Source organism: Corvus kubaryi, unplaced genomic scaffold (assembly GCF_017639235.1).
Source record: "Corvus kubaryi isolate FWS band 111438036 unplaced genomic scaffold, C.kubaryi_AGA036_p1.0 37394, whole genome shotgun sequence".
Lineage (NCBI taxonomy): Eukaryota > Metazoa > Chordata > Aves > Passeriformes > Corvidae > Corvus > Corvus kubaryi.
The window spans coordinates 11,924,506-11,940,595 of NW_024581133.1; the positions used below are offsets into that span (position 1 = coordinate 11,924,506).

Genomic DNA, 16,090 nt, shown 5'->3' on the forward strand with positions numbered 1-16,090 from the left:
CTCGGTGTATCCCATGTGGAATTCCCTGTGATTCCCAGTACATCCCATGTGAAATTCCCTGTGTGATTCCCGGTGTTTCCCGCACTCTGCCCTGTGGAATTCCCTGTTTTTCCCAGGTTTCTGGAGGCCGAGCGGCCCCGGCTGAGCAAAGCTTCCCGAATTTTGGCCTTCGTGTATCCCTACATTTTCGACAGCATCCCGATTTTCTACAGAGTGCGTATCCCACAGAATCCCGTGAAATTCCAGCTGCCTCAGCCTGGAATTATTTGGGAAAACAGGCCCAGCTCAGGATTGGAAAGACAAACAAACTCCGGCAGGAAAAGGCGCTCGGATGTTTTTTCCGTCACTGAGTGCCGGCAGATTCCTCCCACTTCAAAGGGCTGGAAAATTCCAGCCTCAGGGAGCTGGGAAGGGCCTTTTCCAGGGATTGAACTGGAGCAGGGCAGGAATACGGGGAGGGATAAGGACGGGAATGCGGGGTTGGAGTGGGGGTGGGGAATTGGGAATGGCCGTGGCTCCTTTGGGATGGAGGGATGGAGGGAGGGAGGGATGGATGGATGGATGGATGGAGGGATGGAGGGATGGATGGAGGGATGGATGGATGGAGGGATGGATGGATGGATGGAGGGATGGATGGATGGAGGGATGGAGGGATGGAGGGATGGATGGAGGGATGGAGGGATGGAGGGATGGAGGGATGGAGGGATGGATGGATGGATGGAGGGAGGGATGGATGGAGGGATGGAGGGATGGAGGGAGGGATGGATGGATGGATGGAGGGATGGAGGGATGGAGGGAGGGATGGATGGATGGATGGAGGGATGGAGGGATGGAGGGATGGAGGGATGGAGGATGGACAGACAGACGATCCCGTTTTCCCGGCAGCTGTCCCGGTGCGTGGCCGGCGGCTGCTCCGAAGGCTCCATCCGGCTGCATTTCCGGCACAGCCTCTGCGCCCTCCTCACCTTCCTCATCCTCACCTCGCGCCTGCCCGAGCGCCTGGCGCCGGGAACCTTCGACCTCATCGGTGAGCACTGCACAGAGTGCCGGGAATAACCCTGGGAATGCCAGGAATAACCCCCGGGAATGCTGGGAATAACCCCCGGGAATGCCAGGAATAACCCCTGGGAATGCCAAGAATAACCCCCGGGAATGCCGGGAATAACCCCTGGGAATGCCAGGAATAATCAATCCCCTGCGTTCCAGGGAAACCCAGGAATAACCCATGGAGTCCTGGGAATAAATCCCTGCGTTCCAGGCAATGCTGGGAATAACCCCTTGGGGAGCATTCCATGGAATTCCAGGAGTGAACCCCATGGAATGCTGGGAATAAACCCCTGTCATGGTTTGGTGAGCATTCCATGGAATCCTGGGAATAAACCCCCTGGAATCCTGGGAATGCTGGAGGGGAGCAGATATTCCCTTCGGGAATGCTTTAGGTGGGAGGTCCAGCGGTGCCGCTTCCCAACTTTTCCATGGAGGTTTCACATCCATAAAATTGGGATTTCTTGGGAAAATCCTCCCCCAGGAGCAGGCGTGGCAGGGCAGGAGCAGGGAATGGGCATGGAATGCTGGAAACAGCGGGATTTTCCCGGTGCTGCCCCAGTGGGGACGAGCACATCCCTATCCCACACTCCCAGTCCAGCTGGAGCTTGGCATGGAAGAGCTCCGTGCACGAGGATAAAAGCACCGGGAATGGGAATGGGAATGGGAATGGGAATTAACAGGAGGATAACAGCACGGGGATTGGGACTGGGACTGGGACTGGGACTGGGACTGGGAATTAACAGGTGGATAAAGCACAGGGATTGGGATTGGGAATGGGATTGGATTTGGAATGGGAATTAACAGGAGGATAAAAGCATAGGGATTGGGATTGGGAATGGGAATGAACAGGAGGAATAAAAACCACGGGAATTGGGAATGGGAATCTGTGGGATGATAAAAACCACAGGAATTAGGGACAGGAATTAACAGGAGGATAAAACCGTGGGAATCGGGAATGGGAATTAATGGAAGGATGAAAACCCCAGGGATTGGGATTGGGAATGGGAATGAGTAGGATGATAAAACCACAGGAAGCGGGAATGGGAATTTGTGGGATAAATATTTCATGGAGCAGGCTGAGCGCGTTTTAAGTGCGGAACCCCGGAATTCCGGAATGCTTTTCCCACTATCCCAGACTGCTCCTGGAGCATTCCGGCCGTGTGGAACCCACCTGGCGAGCCGAACTCCCATGGAATTTCCATGGAATTTCCATGGCATTTCCGGAGTGTGTTTTGTCGCAGGGCACAGCCACCAGCTTTTCCACGTCTGCGGGATCCTGGGAACGCACTTCCAGCTGGAAGCCGTCTCCATGGACATGGCCGAGCGGCGAGGCCGCCTCCCGATTCCCTCTTCCCTGGAAACCTTTGGATCCCTGGGAATAGGAGCGGCCGCCAGCCTGGCCATCCTTGGGATCTGCTTCCTGCGCCTCCGCCCGGAGCCTATTTCCCGGGAAAAAGCCCACTAGGCTCGGGGATTGCCTCGGATTTCTGGGACTGATCCCATTCCAGAGGGGTCCGTAGGGGTGAGGGGGGGTTTGTTGCCTGCAAATATTCCTTTGGGATTTTCCCAAGGGAAAAGCTTGGCTTTATCCATGGATGGGCTGGGAAACACTTCCCACCCTGTGGTTATCCACGGGAAAAGCGTCAAATAATAGGGATTTGATCCCTGAAAAGGGACGGGAGCGCTCCTGCTTCCCAAAGAAAGCGGGATCCCTCTGGTCTGCCTCGGGGAGGAATCCAGGGAATGTCGGCGTCACCACTTTGGAGATTCCCGGTGAAGCCAAGGGCTCCCTAATTCCCGTTTTTCCCTTTGGAAGTGGCCTTCCTTTGGAATTTCCAGCCTTACACTCAGCCCAAGTGCCTGGAAAGGTGGGATGGAGGGATTGGAGCTTCCCTCCGCATTAATTCCCACCGTTTGCGCTCCTTATCCAGCGAAAGGAATTCCGGGAGAGCTTCCATGGGGTGTTCCCATAGGAAAGCTCTTCCAGGCTTTAACTCTGGGAAATCCTGGGAAGTTCATTCCCGTGGGAATGCTGGGTTTCCACGGGGGGGGTGGAAGGACGGGATTGCATCCGGCTGTCCCGGCTGTTCCCGGAGGTTGGGATGGATCCCGGCATTGAGGCCGGGAGACGGGAGAGCTCCACTTCCGAACCTCCCTGGGTTTGGGATCCTTTGGGAAGAGGGTTTTCATGTTTTCCTTGGATGGGAGCGGGATCCATGGAGAACAGCGGGATTTGGAGCAGCTCGGGGATTAAAGGCACTTGGGAATTTGAAAGAATTCCCAGGATCTTCCCTTTGCCGCTCCTGGATTTTACAAGGAGAGCTTGGAGCTCTCAGCCTTTTCCAGGATCCAGGTTTTTCCTTGGATTTTCCTGCAGGGGCACAGCAAACACTGCTTATTCCTCGGGAATATTATCCCGGCTAATCTTGCGGGTGTTCCATTGATTTGCTTTAATTGCCTTCGCTGCACTCGGGGAGCTGCGGAAATCTGGGATAACGCAATAAAATCTGGGATGAAAGGCTTCAGTGTGGGAGAAATCAATCCTTGGGAATGGCGCCCGGGATTTGTAGGGATTTTTCCAAGCGCTGGAATTGTTTCTCCAATGAAAAGGAACTGAAATCACTGCTCTGAATCCGCTTCGGAATCCAAATATTCCCGGGAAAACAAATCCTTTGGGAGAGCGTTGCTGATAATTCCAGAGTTTATTCCCTTCGGGAGCTGCCGTGAGCGGGGAGGAATCTGGGATTGCAGAGCCGGGAAAAACCTCAGGAATCATCCTGGGATTATTCCAGGTGGTTCAGCTTTTGGACGGAATTCCTGTTGTGGCAGGAATTTGAGGAAAACTGCATTCCGAATGGGACGGAATGCCAGAATTCCATGGAATGCTGAGCGCATGGAATGGGCGATGGTGGATCTTGGAGCAGCACAGGGGGCGGGGTTTTCCTGCTTTTTACCAAAAATCTCGGGATTTGACTCAATTCCCTTCCCAGGAGAAGGAAAAATCCCGTGTCCCGCTGTTCCGAGGAAATAAACCGGGATATTTATTCGCTGGAATGTTTCCTCATGGGCCTGTGCGCGATCCACAGCAAATCCCAAACAAATCCAGGGATTTCGGGATCACATCCCAGCAGAGCTCCCTCATCCCTCCTCGGCCCCGTGGATTTGGACAGGCTGGAAAACAGAAGGAATTTAGGGATCCTCCTGGTCATTTTATCCCCATTTTTTAAAATATCCTTGAAGCGTATGATGGAAACATGAATGAATTTGGACTAAAACTGGGAATTCCCTGGAATTTAACAGGAATTGAGTTGTTCCCCCCGATTTCCCCATTGGAATTCATTCCCTTGGCAGGAAGTTTGCTTTTCCCTGGACTTGTTCTGCAGGTTTTTCCCACGTGTCCCAACACCACACTGGAATGTTTATTTTCCACCACGGATCATTTCCCACAGGTTGGGAATTAACTCGTTTCCAATGGTTGGGAATAAACTCATTTCCCACAGGTTGGGAATTAACTCGTTCCCAATGGTTGGGAATTAACTGATTGACTGAGTCACCTCCAGGCAGGCACCCAGGGAAACCCTGGCCCTGTAAACGGGCTGGATTCCACCCGTTTTCCTGAAAGATTGGGATTAGGTGGATAAAAAGGGAATAAAGTCTTGGAAAACCGGGCCGCGCTCCCGGATCCGCCGGGGCCGGGATTCGAACCCTCGGCTCCTCCGCCGCCGCCACGGCAACCAGCAGAGGGCGCCCGCGCCTCGGGCCGCGCCCCTTTGGCGTCGCCATGGTGACGCCGTGCGTGATGACGTCAACGCGTCCGCGCGCGCTGATTGGTCGGATTTGAATCGCGGCGGGCGCGCGGCCGCCGCTCGGACCCCGCCGGCCGGAGCGCGACCCCCGGGCCCTGTCGCGACAGCGGCGGCGGCACCCGCGACATGAAGGCGGCGTGAGTGGCTCCACAGCCCCTTCGGGCCCGGGGAGGGCGGGTTCGGCCTGGGAGTCCCCGGTGTGGGGCAGCTCCGGCCGGAGCGGCGGGGCCGCCCCTCATGGCTGCCCCCAACCCCTTCCCGGTTCCTTCCCCCTCATCCCGGTTCCTTCGCTTCTCGGCTTTTACCCCCAGGTCTTCCCGGTCCCTCTCCCTTCCCTGTCCTCCCCCTCCCTCGGGTGTCCCCCCGACCCCCTCAGGGCTTCCCCGTCTCCCCCGGTTCCTTTCCCCCTCCCTTCTCCCGGTTTCCCCCCTTCTCCCGGTTCTCCCCGCCGCTTCCCGGCTTTCCCCATCCCTGTCCTCCGCTCTTCCCCTCCCCTCACGGCTCTCTCCCCTCAGTAGGGCCAAGACACCGCGGAGGCCGAAGAAACCCACGAACCCCACGCTGAAGGACCCGGTGGGGGTGAGTTCGGGGGCGCTGTCCCGGACCGGGGGCTCATCCCGGTCCCCCCTGATTCCCACCTTTCCCCATTCCCAGGTTTATTGCCGCTGTGTCCCGGACCGGGGGCTCATCCCGGTCCCCCTGATTCCCACCTTTCCCCATTCCCAGGTTTCTTGCCGCTGTGTCCCGGTTTGGGGGGCTCATCCCGGTCCCCCTGATTCCCACCATTCCCCATTCCCAGGTTTATTGCCGCTGTGTCCCGGTTTGGGGGGCTCATCCCGGTCCCCCCTGATTCCCACCATTCCCCATTCCCAGGTTTACTGCCGGGTGCGGCCGCTGAGCCGCTCGGACCAGGAATGCTGCATCGAGGTCATCAACGACACCACGGTGCAGATCCACCCCCCCGAGGGCTACCGGGTGTTCCGCAATGGCGAGTACCGCGAGGTAAGGGCTGCATTCCAGCCTGGAATCCGCCTGGAAGCGCTGCCCAGTCCCTGGAAGTGTTGTTGGAGCAGCCTGGCTTCAGGAGAGCTGGCCCTGCCTGTGCCAATGGGATTATCTTTAAGGTCTCTTCCCACCCCAACCCTCCTGGAATTCCAGGAATGACACATCCAGCTGCTTTTCCCTGCTCTCCAAGTTTTCCCATGGCTCGTGGGACTTGCGGAGTGCCAAATCTGAATGTTTTCAACCTGAAAACCCATCTCACGCAAAAGAAGCATCACTTCCATAGCCATAACATGTCAGGAAAGGACCTTAAAGCTCATCCCATTCCATGGGCAGGGAAACCTTCCGCCATCCCAGGTTGCTCTGACGTGGCCTGGGATGTTCCAGGGATGAGGAATCCACAGCTTGTCCTGGTGGGAATGCTAGCTGGGGTTTTGTTTCCGATTTCAGCCTGGGAAATCCTTGTGGGAAGTGTGTTAAGGGATCTCCAAAGGTTTAAGTGGAACAGGCAAAGCTTTGTTAAATGGTGGCAGATCGAGTTCCGCTCAGGAGCTTCAAATCCGGGTGTTACTTTATTTTAAGCAAGAGTGCTGATGGAAAAACGAGCAGATTGATTAAAAAAAGTAAAGCCAGGTTGAAATGTAGGACTGGAGAAGGATCCCAAACTCAATAAAAAGTGGAAAAATTGAAATTAAAGAAAAAAAAGTTGAAATGAGGGACCAGCCCCACTTTGGCCACGGCGGGTGTTCCTTTGCTCGGATTCCGGTGGGGGCTTCAAGGAAATTCCAGCTTTTAGCTGTAAATTGGGAATGCTGTGGTCCGTGGGATCCTCCCTGGACGCTCCTGGCCGTGGAGCTGGAGGTTCAGGGTGGTTTTCCCTCTCTTGGCAGACCCAGTATTCCTTCAAGGAGGTGTTTGGCACCCTGGTGGTGCAGAAGGAGCTCTTCGACGTGGTGGCCAAGCCGCTGGTGGAGGATCTGATCCGGGGCAAAAATGGTGAGCAGAGATTTCGTCCTGTGTCCCTTCCCCGTGCCTGCAGGCTCCCATTCCCAGGCTTTCACAGCTCCCGAGGTTTCTTACCTTGTTTCCTTGGAATTGTGGCTCAGCTCCTCACACAGCACCCTCGGAAGCTCTTAAAGCTGTTGATGGAAGAGGAATGGTTTGGGTGGGAAGGGATGACCCAGTCCCGTGGGCAGGGACACCTTCCGCTATCCCAGGCTGCTCCAAGCCCCATCCGGCCTGCCTGGAACATTCCAGGGATGGCACAAGCTGTGCCAGGGCCGGTTTCTGGTGGATCCTGGAGAGGACCATGAGTATTCCCAGCTGTGACGATCGGCGAGAGCTGCCAGCGCTTTTGATGGCGTGGGGTACTCCAGGTGCTTTCTTCATTCCCCAAATCCCGCTGATTTCTCCCTTTGCCTGTATTCCCAGGTCTCCTGTTCACCTATGGAGTGACGGGCAGCGGGAAGACCCACACCATGACGGGATCTCCTGGGGATGGGGGGCTCCTGCCCCGCTGCCTGGCCATGATCTTCAACAGCATCGGCCCCTTCCAGGCCAAGAGATTCGTGAGTGCCTGCCCTGAATCCTCCCCAAATCCCTGGATAACGGGTTCTGCGCCAAGGAAACCCGGCCTGGTGCTGGAGGGCTTGGAAGAGGAAAAACCCCAACCCCAAGGTCCTCATTCCAAAAGGGTTTGGATCTCTGGGAATGCTTTTGAACCACTCGATGGTCCCAAGCCCATCGTAGGAAAAATCCGGGATGATTTCTCCCTCTGGAAGCTGCGGTGTGTGAGAGACGGAAAGATTTGAGGCAGAAATCAGGGATTTAATGTTTTTCCCGTTGGGATGTGAGGAGCAGGGCCAAGCTTGGATGAAGATCTGTGGTCTGGTTGTCCTTAAATAGTTGTTAATTCTTTAATAAACTCTAAAAATAATTAATGAAGAAGTATCTTCCCAAGTTCTGGAATGAGATCTGCAGGAATCTGTGTCCAAAATCACAGGATCGTTAAGGTTGGGAAAGACCTCCAAGATGGAGTCCAACCTCTGATCACCACCCTGTCAGCCAAGTAATGGAGATGGGAGGCTTTTCCCAAAATTCCTTGGGATTTTTGGCGTTTAAAGATACTGAAATAATCCTGGAATTCTCATCCTTGGGAGCTTTTCTAAAACATTCTTTTGGGAATTGTTTCCGTCAGCTCTTGGTGGGTTGAGCACCAATGAGGGCTGTGGTATGAATTAATTAATTAATCAGTTAATTAATACCAGCCTAATCAAACTAATTAATTATTGAATCAAAGAATCCTTTGTTGGCTGCCACCTGGATGTTGGAATTGGCTGAAATTCCTGGTTTTTCCCTCAGGTTTTCAAGCTGGATGACAAGAACGGGGTGGATGTGCAGAGTGAGGTGGAGGCTCTGCTGGAACGCCAGAGGAGGGAGGCCCTGCCTGTCCCAAAAACTCCGTCTGGGAAGTGAGTGACTCTGGGAAGAGCAGAGGGAATTTATTCCCTAGGACTGGGACACTTTTAGGGTGCTTTTAATTAATCTTGGGCTCTGCCCTTGAAGAAATGAAAGAAAAGTTGGGAAAAATCAGCAAATCTTTAGTCATTAATTAGGCAATTGTGTCCCACTGAAATTCCCACTCTATTCCTGCTGTTTTCACAGGTGATTTCTACTTGGAGGAAGCCATTCCATAGCTTTTTTCCCTGAATTTCCCCTCAGAATTTTTGACCTTTTCACCTCAGAATTTTTGGCCTTTTCCGTCAGAAATTTTGGCCTTTCCCTCTGAATTTTTTGCCTTTCCCCTGAATTTTTGGCCTTTCCCCCTGAATTTTTGACCTTTTGCCTCAGAATTTTTTTGACCTTTTCCCCTGAATATTTGGCCTTTTTCCTCAGAGTTTTTGGCCTTTTCCCTCAGGAATTTTGGCCTTTCCTCCCTGAATTTTTGACCTTTTCCCTCAGAAATTTTGGCCTTTTCCCCCTGAATTTTTCACCTTTTCCCCCCTGAATTTGAAAGGCACCTTAAAGTTGTTCTCATGCCGTGGGCAGGGATGATAATAATAATAATAATAATAATAATAATAATAAAAATAAATAAAACATGAATGGAAATTGAGTGTATTCCAAGTGGTTTGAGCAGTGATTTAAACGAGCAGGCTTAGTCTGGTTTTGTACCTGTTAAGCCAGGACTAAACCTGTTAAGCCAGGACTAAACTGCTGTGGCTTGGAGTAAGAATCCTGTGAAGTACAATTTGGAGCTATTTCCATAGAACCGCGGAATTTCCTCAGTTGGATCGTGGAATTCCAAGCACGGAATTTCCTCAGTTGGATCATGGAATTCCAACTCCTGGCCGTGCACAGGACACCCCAAGAACCAGAATTTTGCCAAATATGGAGCATTTCCCCACCGCAACCCTGCAGATGTGCCCTGGCGCGTTGTGGCTCCCGGGAATTCCATCCCCATCCCTTTGTTTCCCGCAGGAGACAGCTGGATCCCGAATTTGCCGACATGATCAACGTCCAGGATCACTGCCGGGTGGAGGAGGTGGATGAGGACAACGTCTATGGCGTCTTCGTGTCCTACATCGAGATCTACAACAACTACATCTATGACCTGCTGGAAGAGGCTCCCTTCGAATCCATCAAGCCCAAGTGAGTTTGGGAATCCGGCATTTTCCTCGCCTGGGCTTGGGAATCAGCACCAAACCACTGGAAGAGGGGGATGACGACAATGTCTGCAGTGTCTCGGTGTCCTCTGCTGACATCTGCAACCTCCTCGGAGCCCATCAAACCCAAGGGAGTTTGGGAATTTCCATATTCCCAGCCCAGGAGGCTTTGGTAGGATCTCCAGCGTGGTTTGTTGGTTGTAGCCTTAGGGAGCCTTGCTCAGAATTCCTGGGAATCACCATTAAAAACACATGGAAAGGAGTCCCGCAGGAATATTTCAGTACTGATGGCCAATGCTTGGTGCTCCCTTCCTCGTTAGGACGGGTGATTAACAAGCAAATCTTTAATTAATTAGGCAGTTGTATGCCACTGATATTCCCAATCTATTCCTGCTGTTCTGACAGGTCATTCCAACTTGGAACAAGCCATTCCGTAGCTTTTTTCCCTGGAACCAGTGAAAAACACTGGTTTGGTGCTCCATATGTCCGTATTATTCCACTTGCTATCAGTAATTCCCATAAAACCAGAAATTAATTGTCTCCTCGTGAAATTTGGGGGTTATTTTTCCATAGGTGGGCACCTGTGAGGCCTAAAATAAGTAGGGAAAATCTGCAAATTCCTCTTGGAATCCATGTATTGAAATTCCAACTCCATTAACAGAGCCCATCAGTCCTGTGTTCATTAAGGAGCGGCTCATTAACAAAGACTAACGAGGGCAAAGCAAACCAGCAGCTGCCTCCAGGGTCCTCATTCCAAAAGGGTTTGGATCTCTGGGAATGCTTTTAAACCATTCAATGGTTTGGTGCTTACTCCCCAACCCCATCCCAAAAAAAAATCCAGGATGATTTCTCCCTCTGGAAGCTGCGGTGCGTGAGAGATGGAAAGATTTGAGGCGGAAATGGAGGATTTAATATTTTTCCGTGTTTTTTTGGTAGGTGGAACAGTTGCAACACTCCTGTGAGAAATGGAGACTTTGTGTATGTTATTCCTGTTATTCCAGTGCCATTTCCCCTGAGTAGAAGCAGAAAATTCCCTGCTTTTCCTTGCTTTCCTAGGAAATCTGGGATGCTCTCCTCGCTTCTGTGTGCTTGTAGAAAAGCAATAGCTGCCACCAAAGCAATTAATTGCAATTAAATGGCTGCTAATTAGAGCGGTAGCTGGAGTGTCACTAATCTTGGCTGTGTGTCCATGTCCTGTATTCCCTCTTCCAGCTTTTATTTGGATAATTGACCTTTTCACTCAGAATTTGGACTTTTTCTCCCCTGAATTTTGACCACTTTCCCTCAGAATTTTTGGACATTTTTCCCTCAGAATTTTGACCATTTTCCCCCTGAATTTTTGTCCTTTCCCCCAGAATTGTTGACCTTTTTCCGTCAGAATTTTTGGACATTTTTCCCTCAGAATTTTTGGCCTTTTCCCTCTGAATTTTTGGACACTTTTCCCCCTCAGAATTTTTGACCTTTTCCCCCTCAGAATTTTTGACCTTTTCCCCCTCAGAATTTTTGACCTTTTCCCCTCAGAATTTTTGACTTTTCCACCAGAATTTTTGACCTTTTCCCCCTGAATTTTGACCTTTTCCCCTTGACTTGTGACATTTTCCCTCCAAATTCTGAATTTTCCCTCAGAGTTCTGACCGTTTTCCCACAGAATTTTGACCCTTGTCCCTTGGAATTTTGTCCTTTTCCCTCAGAATTTTGACTGTCGTCCCCCTGAATTTTTGACCTTTTCCCCAGAATTTTTGACCTTTTCCCCCTGAATTTTGACCTTTTCCGCTTGACTTGTGACGTTTTCCCTCCAAATTCTGAATTTTCCCTCAGAGTTTTGACCGCTTTCCCCTCAGAATTTTGACTGTTGTCCCCCAGAATTTTTGTCCTTTTCTCTCAGAATTTTGACCACTTTCCCCCAGAATTACTGACCTTTTCCCCTCAGAACTGTTGACCTTTTCCCCTCAGAATTGTTGACCTTTCCCCTCAGAATTTTTGACCTTTTCCCCTTGACTTGTGACCTTTTCCCTCCAAATTCTGAATTTCCCCTCGGAGTTTTGACCTTTTCCCACTGAATTTTGCCCTCCAAGAAAACCTGCATGGCAGGAAGCTGCACAGAAAACTCCACTCTAACGGGATTTGTTTGTTTTTCCCTCTTTCCTGCTATCCTGAAGACCTCCACAGTCCAAAATCCTTCGGGAAGACCAGAACCACAACATGTACGTGACGGGCTGCACCGAAGTGGAGGTCAAATCCACAGAGGAAGCTTTTGAAGTCTTTTGGAGAGGTAAATCTTGGAATTCAGGGCTGCACCCACATCCCAGCACCTTAAACATTATCCATGGGCAAGGAAATTCTGTTGGATCAGCTCCATCCAGCCTGGCCTTGGGACGCTTCCAGGGGTGGAGCCATCCACACCTTCTCGGGGCATTTAGGGCCTCCCCATTCGCAACCCTTCCCAATATCCCACAGCTGTGAAATCCCTCACATCCTGATGCTGGAAGAGTTGGGAACTGTGGGAAAGCAGCAGGATTTGGTGGGAATGTGGGGTGTCTGAGCAGGGCAGAAGAAGCGGCGCATCGCCAACACGCAGCTGAACCGGGAATCCAGCCGCTCCCACTCTGTGTTCATCATCAAGCTGGCGCAGGCTCCTCTGGATGCAGACGGGGACAACGTGCTCCAGGTGGGTTCCGCCTTATTCCAGGAGAATTTTATGGAGGTTGCCTTGGAAACAGCTCCCATGTGTCTCAAGTGTGGAGGTGACAGAATTCATCTTCTTTTTGTCGGGAAGGCGGCATTAAAACACTGCCGATTCCTTAGGTTTTCACCTTTTCCTTTGTTTTCGTTGGGAAGCTAAAATTTTGGGAATTTGAGTGATCCTGTGGCCCAAGGCAGTCGGGATCTGCCAAACTTCCCAAAAAACCCCTGGTGCTTCCCAGCTCCCTGTGCTGTACAAACCCCTCAGAGCTTGTATCCAGCACGTTATTTGGAAGTGGGTGTTGGGATGAGGTGTCCCCCCACCCCTTCAGAGGGAATACTGAGGCATCCAGGATTTGCTCTGTATCCCAGGAAAAGGAACAGATCACCCTGAGCCAGCTGTCCCTGGTGGATCTGGCGGGAAGTGAGAGAACCAACAGGACCAAAGCCGAAGGGAACAGGCTGCGGGAGGCAGGTAAGAACCCTGCTAATTAACCCTGCTAATTAACCCTGCTAATTCAGCTCCGACTAATCCTGTCTCCTAGGGAAGAATCCCAGGAATTCTTGTTACAATCAGTTAGGATTTGATGACCTTAAATCTTCCCGTTTGGAAACCAAGCAGTGCTTGTGTCACTTCGGTTCATTAGAGCAATTAGCTGCAACAAATATCATTAATTAGGCGATTTATTCTTCTGCATAATTCGGGAATGTGATCCAAGGGCTGCTCACGGAGTTTGGGGTTTTTTTTAGGGAATATCAACCAGTCGCTGATGACATTAAGGACGTGCATCGAGGTTCTGCGGGAAAACCAATTGTATGGAACGAACAAGGTGGGCATCCCTTCCCTAATTATCCTGGAATTTGATGTCGTGGATAAGGAAAACTCACTGGATCTTCCATGGCCTTTATTCCCAGATGGTTCCATACAGAGATTCCAAACTGACTCATCTCTTCAAGAACTATTTTGATGGAGAAGGGAAAGTTCGGATGATCGTGTGTGTGAATCCCAAGGCTGAGGACTACGAGGAAAGCCTGGTAAATTCCCTTTCTCCATTCCCTCCTGCTCTTCTTTTCCTGTTTTTTTCCCTGAATTCTTGTGCTCCAAGAGATTTGAGGAGCTCTAATTGTTGTTTGAGCGCTTCCATTATAATTTTGTAGGGTAAATCTGCTCTCCGAGTCTTGTTTTCCCTGTTTGAGTTACACCTGCTCCCTGCTTGGAAAATGGGCAAGGTTTCCCTACTTACAGAATTCCATGGAGCCATATTGAAGTGTTTAATCCCTACTATTCCAAGAATTCCAGCTGGCTCTGCCCAAGGTTTTGTGGCTCCTTGTGGGGAGGTTTCTGGATGATCCCCAACCGTAGCTGGCAACTCCTCACTATTTCAGCCGGATAATCCATCCTCTCCTACTTTTAGTGACTCAGCCCCCGCTCCCAATCCCAGATCCAGCTGCTCCTGGTGGTTTTTCCCTGTTTTCTTGCAGCAAGTGATGCGTTTTGCAGAGATGACCCAGGAGGTGGAGGTGGCCAGGCCCGTGGACAGGCCCCTGTGCGGGCTGACCCCGGGCCGGCGCCTCCGGAACCAGGCATTCCGGGAGGAGCTGTCCCGGAAACTGGAGCTGAGGGGCGGCCCCATCGGAGCAGGTGAGGGCTGGAGTGGGGAATTCTGCTCTGGGAATGTTCACCTGGAGAAGGGAAGGCTCCAGGGAGAGCTCAGAGCCCCTTCCAGGGCCTAAAGGGGCTCCAGGAGAGCTGGAGAGGGACCTGGGACAAGGGATGGAGGGATGGGACACAGGGAATGGTTCCCACTGGGAAAGGGGAGATTTAGATGGATCTTGGGAAGGAATTGTTCCCTGTGAAGGGCTGGGCTGGAATTCCCAGAGGAGCTGTGGCTGCCTCATCCCTGGAATGCCCGAGGCCAGGTTGGAATGTGGGATAGTGGGAAGCGTCCCTGCCCATGGAACGAGATCACTTTAAGGTCCCTTCCAACCCAAACCATTCCATGATTCCAGCAGTTTTCCATTAGGAATTAAAGGCTGGGAATGAAATTTGAAACCAATTTCCTTTGAGCCTTAAGAGTGCCAGAGGAGCCTCAGCGCCCTGTGAGCCCTGCAGTGGCCGCTGCTCTTCCCACTCAGCGGCTTCCCTGTGGAAATCTCCAAGGAATTCCTTGTTACTGGGATAAATCCGCAGTCCCGATACTGCAGCTCCTGACAGGAAATTGTGCCAAGGAAATTGTGGGATGTTCCTGGACGTTCAGGACCCACTTTCAGAGTAAAACATGGAATCGAGGATATCCCATTTAATCCTTTCCCATCCATCCCCTCTTTGGAAACCCGTTGCTCCCCTCAGTCATTCCCAGTTCTTCCCCATTGGCCGTGGGAATTTTCCTGTCCTGCTGACGGATTTTCCATCCTGCAGAGCCAGAGGAGCCATCAGCTGCCGAGCTGTTTTTCCAGAGCTTCCCTCCCCTGCCTTCCTGCGAGCTCTTGGATATCAACGATGACCAAACACTCCCGAAGCTCATCGAGGCCCTGGAGCAGCGCCACAAAATGAGGCAGATGCTGGCAGAGGAATTTTCCAAAAACGGTAGGAATTTGCCCCAAATTGGAACAACAGGGCAAAGCTCAGATTTGGCGCCTTTTTTACTCCTCAAGGGATCCCTTCCATCCCAATTTTCTTGTTTCGATTGATCTTTTCCACCTTTTTCTGAGGAATTTTGGGCTTTCAATCGGTTGGGAAAAACAGAGCTTTGGGTGTGAGGGAGATAAGGGAGAAGGTGAGAGATAAGAGAGAAAATCTCATCATTCTCTTCCAGTTCTCGCCTTTAAAACCATGCTGCAAGAATTTGACTCCAGTGTCGCATCCAAGGAAAATTATATCCAAGGAAAACTGGCTGAGAAGGAGAAAACCATAACAGGCCAGCGAACGGAGATGGAACGCCTGGAGAAGAAGATTAAAACCTTGGAATACAAGGTCAGTTGGGTCATTTTGGAGCAAATCCCCCTTTTTTTTTTTTTTTATGGATCATTCAGAAAATTCCGTGATATCAGGAAGAAATATTTTGGGGGGAATTTTCACGAAAGGTTTTTGGGCTTTTTTAGGAGGCGAGGCTTTTAAAGTATCCAAAGGGGGCAATTTAGGATTGGAAACCGCTATTTCCAGGGAAATACAAACCTTGGAGGGGTTGTATTCCCACCCAAATCCTCCCTCTGTTCCCACAGATCGAGATTTTGGAGAAAACTGCCACGATTTATGAGGAGGACAAGAGGAACCTGCAGCAGGAGCTGGAGAGCAAGAGCCAGAAGCTGCAGCGGCAGGCGTCGGACAAGAGGAGGCTGGAGGCCAGGCTGCAGGGAATGGTGACAGAGACCTCCCTCAAGTGGGAGAAGGAATGCGTGAGTGCCGGGAATTGGGAGAAGAGCGGGATGGAGGTAGCCAGGGTTTGGGATTTGGGTGTGGGCCACCCTTAGGGAGGGGATTTCTTGCTGTGTTTGGTGTCTGCGGGAATCCCGGGTCAGGAATTGCTCATGGAGGTGCTTGGTGAGCTCTGCTGCTGGGAAGGGAGGGGAGGGAAGGGATTGAAGGGAATGGAAAGGGAAAGGGAAGGAATGGGATGGAAGGGAAAGGAAAAGGAATGGAAAGGAATTGAAGGGAAAGGAAAGGATTGGAATGGCAGGGAATGGAAAGGGAAGGAAGGGGAGGGGAAGGAATGGAACAGAAAGGAATTGAAGGGAAAGAAAAGGAATGGAAAGGAATAGAACGGAAGGGGAAGGAATGGCATGGAAAGGGAGGGGAAAGAATGGAATGGAATGGAAGGGAAAGGGAAGGAATGGAGCAGAGAGGAATAGAATGGAAGGGAATGGAAAGGAATTGAAGGGAATGGAAAG

General features: G+C 51.4%; 2 protein-coding genes across 6 annotated transcripts in view; both read left to right on the forward strand.

Moving 5' to 3' along the window:
* Window positions 1-66: 66 nt before the first annotated feature.
* Window positions 67-3,568, forward strand: PAQR5 (progestin and adipoQ receptor family member 5; the record flags this gene model as incomplete). Its single annotated transcript, XM_042039592.1, has 3 exons — window positions 67-213; window positions 886-1,027; window positions 2,289-3,568. Coding segments are annotated over 3 exons (513 nt in total), but the record flags the coding sequence as incomplete, so codon positions are not given.
* A 1,314-nt stretch (window positions 3,569-4,882) lies between these two features.
* The window catches only part of KIF23 (kinesin family member 23), an 18,583-nt gene continuing 7,375 nt past the window's right edge, over window positions 4,883-16,090 (forward strand). Inside the window, exons 1-17 of one of the 5 annotated variants that reach the window (XM_042039431.1) lie at window positions 4,883-4,990; window positions 5,369-5,432; window positions 5,727-5,855; window positions 6,746-6,851; window positions 7,287-7,423; window positions 8,217-8,326; window positions 9,336-9,506; window positions 10,457-10,498; window positions 11,680-11,792; window positions 12,067-12,188; window positions 12,575-12,677; window positions 12,953-13,032; window positions 13,118-13,237; window positions 13,685-13,844; window positions 14,622-14,789; window positions 15,019-15,176; window positions 15,425-15,598. In XM_042039431.1, coding sequence (XP_041895365.1) covers window positions 4,980-4,990; window positions 5,369-5,432; window positions 5,727-5,855; window positions 6,746-6,851; window positions 7,287-7,423; window positions 8,217-8,326; window positions 9,336-9,506; window positions 10,457-10,498; window positions 11,680-11,792; window positions 12,067-12,188; window positions 12,575-12,677; window positions 12,953-13,032; window positions 13,118-13,237; window positions 13,685-13,844; window positions 14,622-14,789; window positions 15,019-15,176; window positions 15,425-15,598 — 1,968 coding nt within the window. In that variant the 5' untranslated portion in view covers window positions 4,883-4,979. The remainder of the gene's footprint in view (window positions 4,991-5,368; window positions 5,433-5,726; window positions 5,856-6,745; window positions 6,852-7,286; window positions 7,424-8,216; window positions 8,327-9,335; window positions 9,507-10,456; window positions 10,499-11,679; window positions 11,793-12,066; window positions 12,189-12,574; window positions 12,678-12,952; window positions 13,033-13,117; window positions 13,238-13,684; window positions 13,845-14,621; window positions 14,790-15,018; window positions 15,177-15,424; window positions 15,599-16,090) is intronic. The other 4 variants (XM_042039435.1, XM_042039433.1, XM_042039434.1 and 1 more) reach the window with 4 other exon arrangements.